A 16,004-nucleotide genomic window follows, 5' to 3' on the forward strand; every position below is an offset into this window, starting at 1 on the left:
ACTGTCTGAATCAGTCTATGTAACACATTGTCTAAATCAGTCTATATAACCACACTGTCTATATAACACACTGTCTAAATCAGTCTATATAACACACTGTCTATATACCACACTGTCTAAATCAGTCTATATGACACACTGTCTGAATCAGTCTATGTAACACATTGTCTAAATCAGTCTATATGACACACTGTCTAAATCAGTCTATATGACACACTGTCTAAATCAGTCTATATGACACACTGTCTAAATCAGTCTATATAACACACTGCCTAAATCAGTCTATATAACACACTGTCTATATGACACACAGTCTAAATCAGTCTATATAACACACTGTCTAAATCAGTCTATATGACACACTGCCTAAATCAGTCTATATAACACACTGTCTATATAACACACTGTCTATATGACACACTGTCTAAATCAGTCTAAATAACACACAGTCTAAATCAGTCTATATAACACACTGTCTAAATCAGTCTATAAGACACACTGTCTGAATCAGTCTATGTAACACACTGTCTAAATCAGTCTATATGACACACTGTCTAAATCAGTCTATATAACACACTGTCTATATAACACACTGTCTAAATCAGTCTATATAACACACTGTCTAAATCAGTCTATATAACACACTGTCTAAATCAGTCTATATAACACACTGTCTAAATCAGTCTATAAAACACACTGTCTAAATCAGTCTATATGACACACTGTCTAAATCTGTCGAACCTAAACTATACCAAAACTGAACCTAAACTATACCAAAACTGAACCTAAACTATACCAAAACTGAACCTAAACTGTACCAAAACGGAACCTAAACTACACCAAAACTGAACCTAAACTGAACCTAAACCATACCAAAACTGAACCTGAACTATACCAAAACTGAACCTAAACTGTACCAAAACTGAACCTAAACTGAACCTAAACCATACCAAAACTGAACCTAAACTACACCAAAACTGAACCTAAACTGTACCAAAACTGAACCTAAACTGAACCTAAACCATACCAAAACTGAACCTGAACTATACCAAAACTGAACCTAAACTGTACCAAAACTGAACCTAAACTGAACCTAAACCATACCAAAACTGAACCTAAACTACACCAAAACTGAACCTAAACTGTACCAAAACTGAACCTAAACTGAACCTAAACCATACCAAAACTGAACCTGAACTATACCAAAACTGAACCTAAACTATACCAAAACTGAACCTAAACTGAACCTAAACCATACCAAAACTGAACCTGAACTATACCAAAACTGAACCTAAACTGTACCAAAACTGAACCTAAACTGAACCTAAACCATACCAAAACTGAACCTAAACTACACCAAAACTGAACCTAAACTGAACCTAAACCATACCAAAACTGAACCTGAACTATACCAAAACTGAACCTAAACTGTACCAAAACTGAACCTAAACTGAACCTAAACCATACCAAAACTGAACCTAAACTACACCAAAACTGAACCTAAACTGAACCTAAACCATACCAAAACTGAACCTGAACTATACCTAAACTGAACCTAAACTGTACCAAAACTGAACCTGAACTGAACCTAAACCATACCAAAACTGAACCTGAACTATACCTAAACTGAACCTAAACTGTACCAAAACTGAACCTAAACTGAACCTAAACCATACCTAAACTGAACCTAAACTGTACCAAAACTGAACCTAAACTGAACCTAAACCATACCAAAACTGAACCTAAACTACACCAAAACTGAACCTAAACTATACCAAAACTGAACCTAAACTGTACCAAAACTGAACCTAAACTGTACCAAAACTGAACCTAAACTGAACCTAAACCATACCAAAACTGAACCTAAACTATACCAAAACTGAACCTAAACTGTACCAAAACTGAACCTAAACTACACCAAAACTGAACCTAAACTACACCAAAACTGAACCTAAACTGAACCTAAACCATACCAAAACTGAACCTAAACTACACCAAAACTGAACCTAAACTATACCAAAACTGAACCTAAACTGTACCAAAACTGAACCTAAACTGTACCAAAACTGAACCTAAACTGAACCTAAACCATACCAAAACTGAACCTAAACTATACCAAAACTGAACCTAAACTGTACCAAAACTGAACCTAAACTACACCAAAACTGAACCTAAACTACACCAAAACTGAACCTAAACTGAACCTAAACCATACCAAAACTGAACCTAAACTATACCAAAACATATAACAGCAGATTAAGTAAAGTATGACGGTAGAAAGGGGGAGAATGGGTGAGTTGATGCCGAGGGGAAGTGAACAATACATAATTATATAATCACTGATTGTGAATAAAGAACAGGGTCATCTAATCCCTAATCCCAGTCCACCTAATCCAAGCTGTTTTATCAGTCTACTCTGGCCTGCTTGGAGTACACCGTGGGAGCATGTGGAATTTACAAAGGCAGGAAGACCAAGAGGAATGGATGCACATGCTGAATGACAACAACTCAGATGGATGAAAGGATTCATGACATCTCTGATCATACTTCTGATTCTGAGCCTCAGCCTGAACCTCAAAGGCCTAAGACCCTATGCCGCCGAGGCCTAAGACCCTATGCCGCCGAGGCCTAAGACCCTATGCCGCCGAGGCCTAAGACCCTACGCCGCCGTGGCCTATGACCCTACGCCGCCGAGGCCAATGGGCAAAAAAGCCAGAACGGTGCGCACTGAGCTCTACCAAATGAAACGGTGAGATGGCAGTGCCTGGGATCAGATACTGGGGCTGAGACACTCAAGGAGACACTGTCTGGAATCAGGGACTGTACTGGGGCTGAGATGCACAAGGAGCAAGGAGACACTGTCTGTTGATAAATTGGAAGCATTAATTTCAATCCTGTATGTCTGTGGAGCATTCGGTGAAAGAGCGTGTGTATGGCGAGCTTCTGGTCAGACATGTAGGGGACACCTTTCTCCATCTGTTACCTCTGTTTTGACATGTAGGGGACACTCTGTTTTGACATTTAGGGGACACTCTGTTTTGACATTTAGGGGACACTCTGTTTTGACATTTAGGGGACACTCTGTTTTGACATGTAGGGGACACTCTGTTTTGACATGTAGGGGACACTCTGTTTTGACATGTAGGGGACACCTTTCTCCCTGTGTTACCACTGTTTTGATGATAAAGAAGCGAGAAGGCACTGCCTGGAAACAGACACATTCTGTTTCCAGACATGTTGTGTTTCATCGTTTTTACATATAGCCTACAGTAACATAAAGTCATAAATGCTATTGAAAAAGACAGACAATGCGTAGTCTAATACTACCTAAGACCTTCATAAACACAACCAAATTATTATTTTTGCGAAAGCTTATGTCACATGTATTTATTAGACTGTTAGAATTTTTAGTTTATTTCACCTTTATTTAACCAGGTAGACCAGTTGAGAATGGTTAAGTGCGCTGTACTGCAGCGCCAGCTGTGCCACCAGAGACTCTGGGTTCGCGCCCATTGGCCGGTAGGGATATTCTTGTCTCATCGCACACCAGCGACTGCTATGGCAGGCCAGGCGCAGTGCGCGCTAACCAAGGTCGCCAGGTGCACGGTGTTTCCTCCGACACATTGGTGCGGCTGGCTTCCGGGTTGGATGCACGCTGTGTTAAGAAGCAGTGCGGCTTGGTTGGGTTGTGTATCGGAGGACGCATGGCTTTCAACCTTCGTCTCTCCCGAGCCCGTACGGGAGTTGTAGCAATGAGACAAGATAGTAGCCACTAAACAATTGGATACCACGACATTGGGGAGAAAAAGGGGTAAAAATTAAAATAAATAAAAAACAACAACAGAGTTACACATAAACAAACGTACAGTCAATAACACAATAGAGAAAAAAAAATATGTACAGTGTATGCAAATGAGGTAAGATTAGGGAGGTAAGGCAATAAATAGGTTGTAGTGGCGAAGTAATTACAATTTAAACAGTGGAGTGATAGATGTGCAGAAGATGAATGTGCAAGTAGAGATACTGGGGTGCAAAGGAGCAAGATAAATAAATAAATACTGTATGGGGATGGGGTAGTTGGTTGGGCTATTTACAGATGGGCTATGTGCAGGTGCAGTGATCTGTGAGCTGCTCTGACAGCTGCTCTGCCCACTTTGAGGACAATACAGTGCCACTGACACGGCCGGCAACGAAAACATGCGGTCTCTCCTTCACTGCAGCCGAGGTGAGTAAGACATTTAAACGTGTTAACCCTCGCAAGGCTGCAGGCCCAGACGGCATCCCCAGCCGCGCCCTCAGAGCATGCGCAGACCAGCTGGCCGGTGTGTTTACGGACATATTCAATCAATCCCTATACCAGTCTGCTGTTCCCACATGCTTCAAGAGGGCCACCATTGTTCCTGTTCCCAAGAAAGCTAAGGTAACTGAGCTAAACGACTACCGCCCCGTAGCACTCACTTCCGTCATCATGAAGTGCTTTGAGAGACTAGTCAAGGACCATATCACCTCCACCCTACCTGACACCCTAGACCCACTCCAATTTGCTTACCGCCCAAATAGGTCCACAGACGATGCAATCTCAACCACACTGCACACCGCCCTAACCCATCTGGACAAGAGGAATACCTATGTGAGAATTCTGTTCATTGACTACAGCTCGGCATTCAACACCATAGTACCCTCCAAGCTCGTCATCAAGCTCGAGACCCTGGGTCTCGACCCCGCCCTGTGCAACTGGGTACTGGACTTCCTGACGGGCCGCCCCCAGGTGGTGAGGGTAGGCAACAACATCTCCTCCCCGCTGATCCTCAACACTGGGGCCCCACAAGGGTGCGTTCTGAGCCCTCTCCTGTACTCCCTGTTCACCCACGACTGCGTGGCCACGCACGCCTCCAACTCAATCATCAAGTTTGCGGACGACACAACAGTGGTAGGCTTGATTACCAACAACGACGAGACGGCCTACAGGGAGGAGGTGAGGGCCCTCGGAGAGTGGTGTCAGGAAAATAACCTCACACTCAACGTCAACAAAACTAAGGAGATGATTGTGGACTTCAGGAAACAGCAGAGGGAACACCCCCCTATCCACATCGATGGAACAGTAGTGGAGAGGGTAGCAAGTTTTAAGTTCCTCGGCATACACATCACAGACAAACTGAATTGGTCCACTCACACAGACAGCATTGTGAAGAAGGCGCAGCAGCGCCTCTTCAACCTCAGGAGGCTGAAGAAATTTGGCTTGTCACCAAAAGCACTCACAAACTTCTACAGATGCACAATCGAGAGCATCCTGGCGGGCTGTATCACCGCCTGGTACGGCAACTGCTCCGCCCTCAACCGTAAGGCTCTCCAGAGGGTGGTGAGGTCTGCACAACGCATCACCGGGGGCAAACTACCTGCCCTCCAGGACACCTACACCACCCGATGTCACAGGAAGGCCATAAAGATCATCAAGGACATCAACCACCCGAGCCACTGCCTGTTCACCCCGCTATCATCCAGAAGGCGAGGTCAGTACAGGTGCATCAAAGCTGGGACCGAGAGACTGAAAAACAGCTTCTATCTCAAGGCCATCAGACTGTTAAACAGCCACCACTAACATTGAGTGGCTGCTGCCAACACACTGACACTGACTCAACTCCAGCCACTTTAATAATGGGAATTGATGGGAAATGATGTAAATATATCACTAGCCACTTTAAACAATGCTACCTTATATAATGTTACTTACCCTACATTATTCATCTCATATGCATACGTATATACTGTACTCTATATCATCGACTGTATCCTTATGTAATACATGTATCACTAGCCACTTTAAACTATGCCACTTTGTTTACATACTCATCTCATTTGTACATACTGTACTCGATACCATCTACTGTATCTTGCCTATGCTGCTCTGTACCATCACTCATTCATATATCCTTATGTACATATTCTTTATCCCCTTACACCACATATGTCAGAGTCAAGGCCCGCGGGCCACATCCGGCCCGCAAGAAGGTTTTTTACGGCCCCTGGGATGATCTTGATTTATTATTAGAACCGGCCCGCAGCAAGCCGGCAGCCCGCAGATCTTTTACACGCACCAATACTACATTTCCCACAATGCAAAGGTGACGCACCGAGCAGTAGGCTGCTTCATTTCAATATTTATTGGCACAGCAGTCGTCAGCATCACAGTAAAATTAACTTTCAGATACCCATCAAAAATGGCAAAACGGAAGGTGGATACTGAGAACCGGGGGTTTCAAACAAGGTGGGAGTCGGAGTATATGTTCACGAAGGTAGCTGGAAAACCTGTGTGTCTTCTGTGTGGAGAAAGTGTGGCGGTACTGAAAGAGTATAATCTGAGACGACATTATGAAACGAAACACGCGGACAAAAACAAGAATATGGACATGGAACAAAGGCTACAAAAGGCAGAGGAATTAAAACGAGGCCTCAAATCTCGACAGGCTCTGTTCAAAAAAGCCAAATCACAAGGCCAGGCTGCTGTCAAGGCCAGTTTTATTTTGGCAGAAGAGATCGCTAAATCAGCCCGGCCATTTACGGAGGGGGATTTCATCAAAAACTGCATGATTAAAGTTTGTGACGAAGTTTGCCCAGAAAAAAGGCAACTCTTTTTAAATGTGAGTCTGAGCAGAAACACCATTGCCGAGAGAGTAGACCAGTTGTCCATCAATCTAAAAGAGCAGCTTGTGAAAAAGGGAAAAGATTTTATTGCATATTCCTTGGCTGTGGATGAGAGCACCGACATTTCTGACATTGCCCAGTTGTCAATTTTCATCCGCGGAGTGGACTCCAGCCTAAGCGTGACAGAGGAGTTTTTGGCTTTACGTCCTATGCATGGCACAACTACGGGACATGATTTGTATGAAGAGGTGTCAAGATGTGTAAATGAGATGGAGCTGCCTTGGGAAAAACTCGTGGGTTTGACAACCGACGGAGCACCTGCGATGTGTGGACACAGGAGCGGACTGGTGGCGAAGATACGGGAAAAGATGCAAGAGGAAAACGCGACAGGTGAGCTGACAGCTTATCATTGTATCATACACCAGGAAGCGTTGTGCGGTAAAGCCTTGAAAATGGAGCATGTAATGAGCATCATCACACGCACAGTTAACTTTATCAGAGCCAAAGGTTTGAATCACCGCCAGTTCAAGGCATTTCTGACGGAGTTAGAAACGGAGCATGGTGATTTGCCTTATCACACAGAGGTGCGATGGCTAAGCCAGGGAAAGGTGCTTCAAAGATGTTTCGAGCTTCGTGAGGAGATTTGTCTATTCTTGGACAGCAAAGGGAAAGACACAACACAACTCCGAGACGAAATGTTTCTGTGTGAAATGGCTTTTCTGTGTGACATTACGAGTCATCTGAATGCAATAAACTTGCAGCTGCAGGGTCGGGATCGTGTCATCTCTGATATGTACAGTACAGTGAAGGCATTTAAAACCAAACTGACTCTGTGGGAGACGCAGATGCGGAAAGAAAATTTGAGCCACTTTCCCAGCTGCCAGACCATGAAAGAGAAGCTCTCTACCAGTGCGTTCCCGAGCACACAGTTGGCTGATAAAATAGGTATGCTTACCACTGACTTTCGACGCCGATTTGCTGACTTTGAAGCACAAAAAAGCAGGTTGGAACTGCTCGGTAACCCATTTGCTGTTGACGTGGAAAGCTCACCACCAAACCTCCAAATGGAGTTGATTGACCTCCAATGCAATGATGCACTGAGGGAAAAATATGCGGCAGTGGGTGCTGCGGAGTTTGCCCGTTTCCTCCCCGGCACAATGCCCCAGCTGCGCATCCAGGCTGCTCAAACGTTGTCTATGTTTGGCAGCACATACCTGTGTGAACAACTGTTTTCTTTGATGAACCTGAACAAAACATCACACAGAAGTCGACTTACTGCTGAACACCTCCACTCAATTCTGAGGATTTCTTCAGCTCAGAGCCTTACCCCGAACATTGATGAACTTGTGGAAAAGATGGGACACCACCAAGTATCACCCTCAACCTCAAACAAGTGAACATTACTGTGCAATCACATATTTAGAGTTTTTACTCAGTTCAAGTTTAAAAGTTAAAATTTAATATTTGTTTTCACTGCATGTTACTTCTCCTTAAACAAAGTGTTGTTTTTGATTAATAGATTTTTGCACTTTATTTTTTTGTATTTCAATCCAATTATATTTTAAAAATATTTCAGTTGAGTGGATGATAGAAAATTGCTATTATTGTTTTTTCTTTGAAGTAAATTTAGCCCACTTTTGCTAAAATAGAAAATATAGTCTACTGATGGTGCCTTGAATACCGGTTTCTTTCATTTAATGTTCATGTTATGGGGATATTTATATAAAGGAAATTTGTCTTTTGTGTCTGTTGAAAATTAAAGATTACTGACAGAGCCATAAGAAAATATTGCTTTATTTATCTGATCATATTGTAATATATTTGTTAGGTTTTCAGTAGGTTCAATTAGGTTCACTAGACTATATGCGTCATTTAAAAATTTTTCAATGAACATTCGAACAGTCCGGCCCTCGTCTTGTAGCTGATTTTTTTATTTGGCCCTCCGTCCATTTGACTTTGACACCCCTACACTGTGTACAAGACAGTAGTTTTGGAATTGTTAGTTAGATTACTTGTTGGTTATTACTGCATTGTCGGAACTAGAAGCACAAGCATTTCGCTACACTCGCATTAACATCTGCTAACTATGTGTATGTGACAAATAAAATTTGATTTGATTTGATTTGATTTGGTGCTTAAAGTTATTGAGGGAGATACGAGTCTCCAGCTTCAGTGATTTTTGCAATTAGTTCCAGTCATTGGCAGCAGAGAACTGGAACGAAATGCAGCCAAAGAAGGAATTGGTTTTGGGGGTGACCAGTGAAATATACCTGCTGGAGCGCGTGCTACAGGTGGGTGTTGCTATGGTGACCAGTGAGCTGAGATCAGGCGGAGCTTTACCTTGCAAAGAATGTTGCAGTCAGAATGACAGCTGGTTATCTTGAAGGGGGGGTCTGACAAGGCTGTGCCTTTCTAGTGGTAAAGGAATGTCACTACAAGGAGTCAGACTTTATCGGTTACAGGGTCTGCATGCTCCTTAGAAACCTCACTGTAAGTGTTAGTCTGTGATACTTTGTGTGTGTGTGTTTTCGTGTGTGTGTGTGTGTTTCTCCAGGATGAGGAGGGTGTACCTGTGGAGTTGAGACACCTGCCGGAGTACAAGGAGCTTCTGGAGCTGAAGAGAATGAAGAAACACAAACTGCAGGAGATCCAGGCTGAGAGTAGCATGGCCCTGCACCACGGATACAAGGTACACACATCACCGTGGATACAAGGTACACACACCGCCGTGGATACAAGGTACACACATCACCGTGGATACAAGGTACACACGTCACCGTGGATACAAGGTACACACATCACCGTGGATACAAGGTACACACATCACCGTGGATACAAGGTACACCCATCACCGTGGATACAAGGTACACACATCACCGTGGATACAAGGTACACACGTCACCGTGGATACAAGGTACACACATCACTGTGGATACAAGGTACACACATCACCGTGGATACAAGGTACACACATCACCATGGATACAAGGTACACACATCACCGTGGATACTAGGTACACACGTCACCGTGGATACTAGGTACACACATCACCGTGGATACAAGGTACACACATCACCATGGATACAAGGTACACACATCACCATGGATACAAGGTACACACATCACCATGGATACAACATACCCACACCACCATTGGCATTGCACCATGGATACAAGGTAGTGGTTAATCGGCTTTCACACGGGCTTCAAGCTATATCTACTGATTATCTACCCACGTGTCTCTGCTGTCCGCTGGAATGTACAGGTACCTGCCAGAGTAAAGGAAACACTTGAGTAAATGAGGGTTCTGATGGCTCTGTTATGGTGTGAGGTGCGTTTTCCTGCCGTGGTTCAGGTCCACTCAACCCCTTAGAGGGCAAGGGAAACGCCAGTAAATTCACAGCCGTTGTGAGTGATCACCTTCGACCTTATGGTGAAGCAGTTCTATCCAGATGGGAGTGGTCTCTTCTAGGATGACAACGCCCCCCATCCACAGGGCACCAGTGGTCACTGACTCAAAGAACTCAATCCAATTGAACACTTGAGACAGTGTTTTCCACCACCATCAACAAAACACCAAATGATGGAATTTCTCCACGGCAGAACGGTGTCACATCCCTCCAATAGAGTTCCAGACACCTGTAGAATCTATACCGAGGTGTGTTGAATCTGTTCTGGTGGTGACCCAACACCCTATCAAGACACCTGTACAATCTATACCGAGGTGTGTTGAATCTGTTCTGGTGGTGATCCAACACCCTATCAAGACACCTGTAGAATCTATACCGAGGTGTGTTGAATCTGTTCTGGTGGTGACCCAACACCCTATCAAGACACCTGTAGAATCTATACCGAGGTGTGTTGAATCTGTTCTGGTGGTGACCCAACACCCTATCAAGACACCTGTAGAATCTATACCGAGGTGTGTTGAATCTGTTCTGGTGGTGACCCAACACCCTATCAAGACACCTGTAGAATCTATACCGAGGTGTGTTGAATCTGTTCTGGTGGTGACCCAACACCCTATCAAGACACCTGTAGAATCTATACCGAGGTGTGTTGAATCTGTTCTGGTGGTGACCCAACACCCTATCAAGACACCTGTAGAATCTATACCGAGGTGTATTGAATCTGTTCTGGTGGTGACCCAACACCCTATCAAGACACCTGTAGAATCTATACCGAGGTGTGTTGAATCTGTTCTGGTGGTGGCCCAACGCCCTAGTGTAACTCTGTCTGTGTCCTTAGCTAGCTAACTCTCTCTCCTTAGTGTAATGTGTGCTATCTAGCTAACTCTCTCTCCTTAGTGTAATGTGTGCTAGCTAACTCTCTCTCCTTAGTGTAATGTGTGCTAGCTAACTCTCTCCTTAGTATAATGTGTGCTAGCTAGCTAACTCTCTCCTTAGTGTAATGTGTGCTAGCTAACTCTCTCTCTTTAGTATAATGTGTGCTAGCTAACTCTCTCTCCTTAGTACAATGTGTGCTAGCTAGCTAACTCTCTCCTTAGTGTAATGTGTGCTAGCTAACTCTCTCTCCTTAGTATAATGTGTGCTAGCTAACTCTCTCTCCTTAGTGTAATGTGTGCTAGCTAACTCTCTCTCCTTAGTATAATGTGTGCTAGCTAACTCTCTCTCCTTAGTATAATGTGTGCTAGCTAGCTAACTCTCTCTCCTTAGTGTAATGTGTGCTAGCTAACTCTCTCTCCTTAGTATAATGTGTGCTAGCTAACGCTCTCTCCTTAGTATAATGTGTGCTAGCTAACGCTCTCTCCTTAGTATAATGTGTGCTAGCTAACTCTCTCTCCTTAGTATAATGTGTGCTAGCTAGCTAACTCTCTCCTTAGTGTAATGTGTGCTAGCTAACTCTCTCCTTAGTGTAATGTGTGCTAGCTAACTCTCTCTCCTTAGTATAATGTGTGCTAGCTAACTCTCTCTCCTTAGTGTAATGTGTGCTAGCTAACTCTCTCTCCTTAGTGTAATGTGTGCTAGCTAACTCTCTCTCCTTAGTATAATGTGTGCTAGCTAACTCTCTCTCCTTAGTATAATGTGTGCTAGCTAGCTAACTCTCTCCTTAGTGTAATGTGTGCTAGCTAACTCTCTCCTTAGTGTAATGTGTGCTAGCTAACTCTCTCTCCTTAGTGTAATGTGTGCTAGCTAACTCTCTCTCCTTAGTGTAATGTGTGCTAGCTAACTCTCTCTCCTTAGTGTAATGTGTGCTAGCTAACTCTCTCTCCTTAGTATAATGTGTGCTAGCTAGCTAACTCTCTCCTTAGTGTAATGTGTGCTAGCTAACTCTCTCCTTAGTGTAATGTGTGCTAGCTAACTCTCTCTCCTTAGTGTAATGTGTGCTAGCTAACTCTCTCTCCTTAGTGTAATGTGTGCTAGCTAACTCTCTCTCCTTAGTGTAATGTGTGCTAGCTAACTCTCTCTCCTTAGTATAATGTGTGCTAGCTAGCTAACTCTCTCTCCTTAGTATAATGTCGTTTGACAAGTATTTTTTTTAAATCATCTGAGACTAGCTAATGTCTCTCTCTGCAGTGTGACGTGTGTGGTGTGGAGCCCATCCAGGGCGTGCGGTGGCATTGTCAGGACTGTCCCTCAGACAACGCTGTGGACTTCTGTTCCAACTGCTCCGACTGGTGAGTCCTGCCTGGCTGGGGCTCTGTTCAGTAGGCTAATGATTTTTAAATGGAGTTAAACGGAGAGGTTTAACTCCCATTATATACCCTGCCTGCATCTTAATAGTTTTGTTCCTGGTGCAGTAGACAACTTCAGTTTCATTGATGCGTGTGTCAACGTATTTGGCTCGGGCTCTGTTCAGTATGCTTGAAACGTGTTAAAACTATTTTGAAAACACATGTAAAAATACATTGTGTGGGACATAACAATAATACCAGTTTACACCAGTAAAAAAATAAATAAATGCAGCTAAGATGCAGGAAAAGTTTATTTTCACATTTTGAGTTAGTTCATTGATGCATGTGCATCAAGTTGCCAGTTTTCAGTTGCCATGATTGACATGTCTGAACCCTGTTCCCACCTCCAGCCTGTGCAAGACAGGAAGTAAGTCCCCTCGTAGCTTCCTACGCCGGCATAGCAGCCTTGTTGCGTATGCTGTTGATCTCTGTGTTAACTGTTTCATCGTTGTGTATTAACCCATAATTCCTCTGTTTTTCCCCCACCACGGTACAAGAAATGTGTTATAGTGTTGACGTTTTGTCTTCTATACTACTTAACAGTTGCAGCCAAATATATTGCCACCCCCTGTTGCATTTTTCTTAAATAGTTCTCTATTAATTTCAGAACAGTCCAGCATTTCTTCTTGAACCATTCCTGGGTGCTTCTAAACTCAGCATTAAAAGAAACGTCCTCTCACTGTCAACTGTGTTTATTTTCAGCAAACTTAACATGCGTAAATATTTGTATGATCATAACAAGATTCAACAACTGAGACATAAACTGAACAAGTTCCACAGACATGTGACTAACAGAAATGGAATAATGTCTCCCTGAACAAAGTGGGGAGGGGGGGGGTCAAAATCAAAAGTAACAGTTAGTATCTGGTGTGGCCACCAGCTGCATTAAGTACTGCAGTGCATCTCCTCCTCATGGACTGCACCAGAAGCCAGTTCTTGCTGTGAGATGTTACCCCAGTCTTCCACCAAGGCACCTACAAGTTCCCAGACATTTCTGGTGGGAATGGCCCTAGCCCTCACCCTCCAATCCAACAGGTCCCAGATGTGCTCAATGGGATTGAGATCATGGCTCTTCGCTGGCCATGGCAGAACACTGACATTCCTGTCTTGCAAGAAATCACGCACAGAACGAGCAGTATGGCTGGTGGCATTGTCATGCTGGAGGGTCATGTCAGGATGAGCCTGCAGGAAGGGTACCACATGAGGGAGGGGGAGGTCTTCCCTGTAATGCACAGCGTTGAGATTGCCTGCAATGACAACAAGCTCAGTCCGATGACGCTGTGACACACCGCCCCAGACCATGACGGACCCTCCACCTCCAAATCGATCCCGCTCCAGAGTACAGGCCTCGGTGTAATGCTCATTCCTTCAACGATAAACGCGAATCCGACCATCACCCCTGGTGGGACAAAACCGCGACTCATCAGTGAAGAACACTTCTTGACAGTCCTGTCTGGTTCAGCGAAGGTGGGTTTGTGCCCGTAGGCAACATTGTTGTCGTTGATGTCTGGTGAGGACCTGCCTTACAACAGGCCTACAAGCCCTCAGTCCAGCCTCTCTCAGCCTATTGCGGACAGTCTGAGCACTGATGGAGGGATTGTGCGTTCCTGGTGTAACTCGGGCAGTTGTTGTTGCCATCCTGTACCTGTCCCGCAGGTGTGATGTTCGGATGTACCGATCCTGTGCAGGTGTTGTTACACGTGGTCTGCCACTGAGAGGACGATCAGCTGTCCGTCCTGTCTCCCTGTAGCGCTGTCTTAGGCGTCTCACAGTACGGACATTGCAATTTATTGCCCTGGCCACATCTGCAGTCCTCATGCCTCCTTGCAGCATGCCTAAGGCACATTCACACAGATGAGACCCTGGGCATTTTTCGTTTGGTGTTTTTCAGAGTGAGTAGAAAGGCCTCTTTGGTGTCCTAAGTTTTCATAACTGTGACCTTAATTGCCTACCGTCTGTGAGCTGTTAGTGTCTTAACGACCGTTCCACAGGTGCATGTTCATTAATTGTTTATGGTTCATTGAACAAGCATTGGGAAACAGTGTTTAAACCCTTTACAATGAAGATCTGTGAAGTTATTTGGATTTTTACGAATTATCTTTGAAAGACAGGGTCCTGATAAAGGGACGTTTATGTGTTTGAGGGTGTCCTCCTACTGGAAGACCCACAACCTTCAACAGAGACACAGTTTTAGACACTTGGTTGAATAGAGAATGATTAAGAAGAGTCGCTGGACTGTTCTGGTGTGGCCAGCGAAGAATCCTGATCTGAATCACATTCATAACTTATGACAAGATCTGACAACAGCAGTTGGTGGAGGGCACCCCTCTAACGTTGGAAGAATTCGTTTTTTGTTTGCTGCTGAAGAGTGGGACAAATGTCCAAAAGAAAAGTGCTCATTGCTACAAGAATAATTTGTCTGCAGTTCCCTTGATCAAGTACCAGCTCTGCGGTGCCACTACATTTGTCCGTGCCATTTGTCTTTAAGTTTACAATTTTAATTTAGAAAAATAGAGTTTACAAAAAATAAAAAGGACCGATAGCAAGGTGACCAACTTACTATTGAAGAAATTGGGAATTATTTAAGAGAAGTACAAGGGTGTCAATATATTTGGCCACAACTGTGTGGAATCCTTTTCCCAATCCATTAACCTTGTATTTCCCCTGTGTTTACCTCCTCCAGCCTGTACAAGACAGAGAGCCACCTGCCCAGCCACCATCTGGAGCCTGTCCATCACCATGAGACCTTCCTAGACAGGGACTACTGTCTGGCTCAGACCCCTGGATATAACTACCTGGATCCCAACTACTACCCTGCTAACAGATGACAGCATGGCCCCTAATCTCAGCCCTGGGCCATAGCTACAGACTCAGAGCCTCCTGGTCCAGCATCTGGGGCCACAGCTACAGACTCCTAGCCTCCTGGGTCAGCCCTGGGCCACAGCTACAGACCCCTAGCCTCCTGGTCCAGCACCTGGGCCACAGCTACAGACTCCTAGCCTCCTGGGCCAGCACCTGGGCCACAGCTACAGACCCCTAGCCTCCTGGGCCAGCACCTGGGCCACAGCTACAGACCCCTAGCCTCCTGGGTCAGCCCTGGGCCACAGCTACAGACCCCTAGCCTCCTGGTCCAGCACCTGGGCCACAGCTACAGACTCCTAGCCTCCTGGGCCAGCACCTGGGCCACAGCTACAGACCCCTAGCCTCCTGGTCCAGCCCTGGGGCCACAGTTTCAGCTACACCGAGCGGCTCCTTCCTGGTCCAGCCCTGGGGCCACAGTTTCAGAGGCCCTCAGCCAGCCAGCCAGCCAGCCAGCCAGCCAGCCAGCCAGCCCCAGGCTGAGCTCACTCTACAGAAGCCTCCAACCTGCAGGCCACACTGGGTATGGCTCCAGATCTCGAGAACCTAGACAGCTCTCAGTCCAGCTACCCTGCTCACCTCACCCCACTAGCCCAGCAGGATGGCTGGGTCTCTGACGGCAGGCTGTGGTGGGGGGTGGGGGGGGGCGGGGGGTGGGGGGGGGGTGGGGGGGGGGGGGTTACCGTAACGACCAAACAAAGGAACATAATGGAAATAGAAAAAACACTATTTAAAATTAAATTTAAAAAAACTGAAAAAGGCACACCGACATTCCCGGGTGCCGAGACAGAAGAGGGTCCTCCCTCC

The 16,004-nt window shown here is 45.0% G+C and overlaps 1 protein-coding gene across 4 annotated transcripts in view; it reads left to right on the forward strand.

The window, feature by feature from the left end:
• LOC110509155 (ZZ-type zinc finger-containing protein 3) overlaps nucleotides 1-15,826 on the forward strand; it is a 55,752-nt gene extending 39,926 nt beyond the window's left edge. For all 4 annotated transcript variants that reach the window (XM_036966019.1, XM_036966016.1, XM_036966018.1 and 1 more), the window contains 3 exons: nucleotides 9,197-9,331; nucleotides 12,181-12,281; nucleotides 15,022-15,826. In XM_036966019.1, the coding sequence (XP_036821914.1) occupies nucleotides 9,197-9,331; nucleotides 12,181-12,281; nucleotides 15,022-15,166 (381 nt within the window). In that variant the 3' untranslated portion in view covers nucleotides 15,167-15,826. The remainder of the gene's footprint in view (nucleotides 1-9,196; nucleotides 9,332-12,180; nucleotides 12,282-15,021) is intronic.
• The last annotated feature ends 178 nt before the right edge of the window (nucleotides 15,827-16,004 follow it).

Source organism: Oncorhynchus mykiss, chromosome 28 (genome assembly GCF_013265735.2).
Source record: "Oncorhynchus mykiss isolate Arlee chromosome 28, USDA_OmykA_1.1, whole genome shotgun sequence".
In the NCBI taxonomy this organism is placed as follows: domain Eukaryota; kingdom Metazoa; phylum Chordata; class Actinopteri; order Salmoniformes; family Salmonidae; genus Oncorhynchus; species Oncorhynchus mykiss.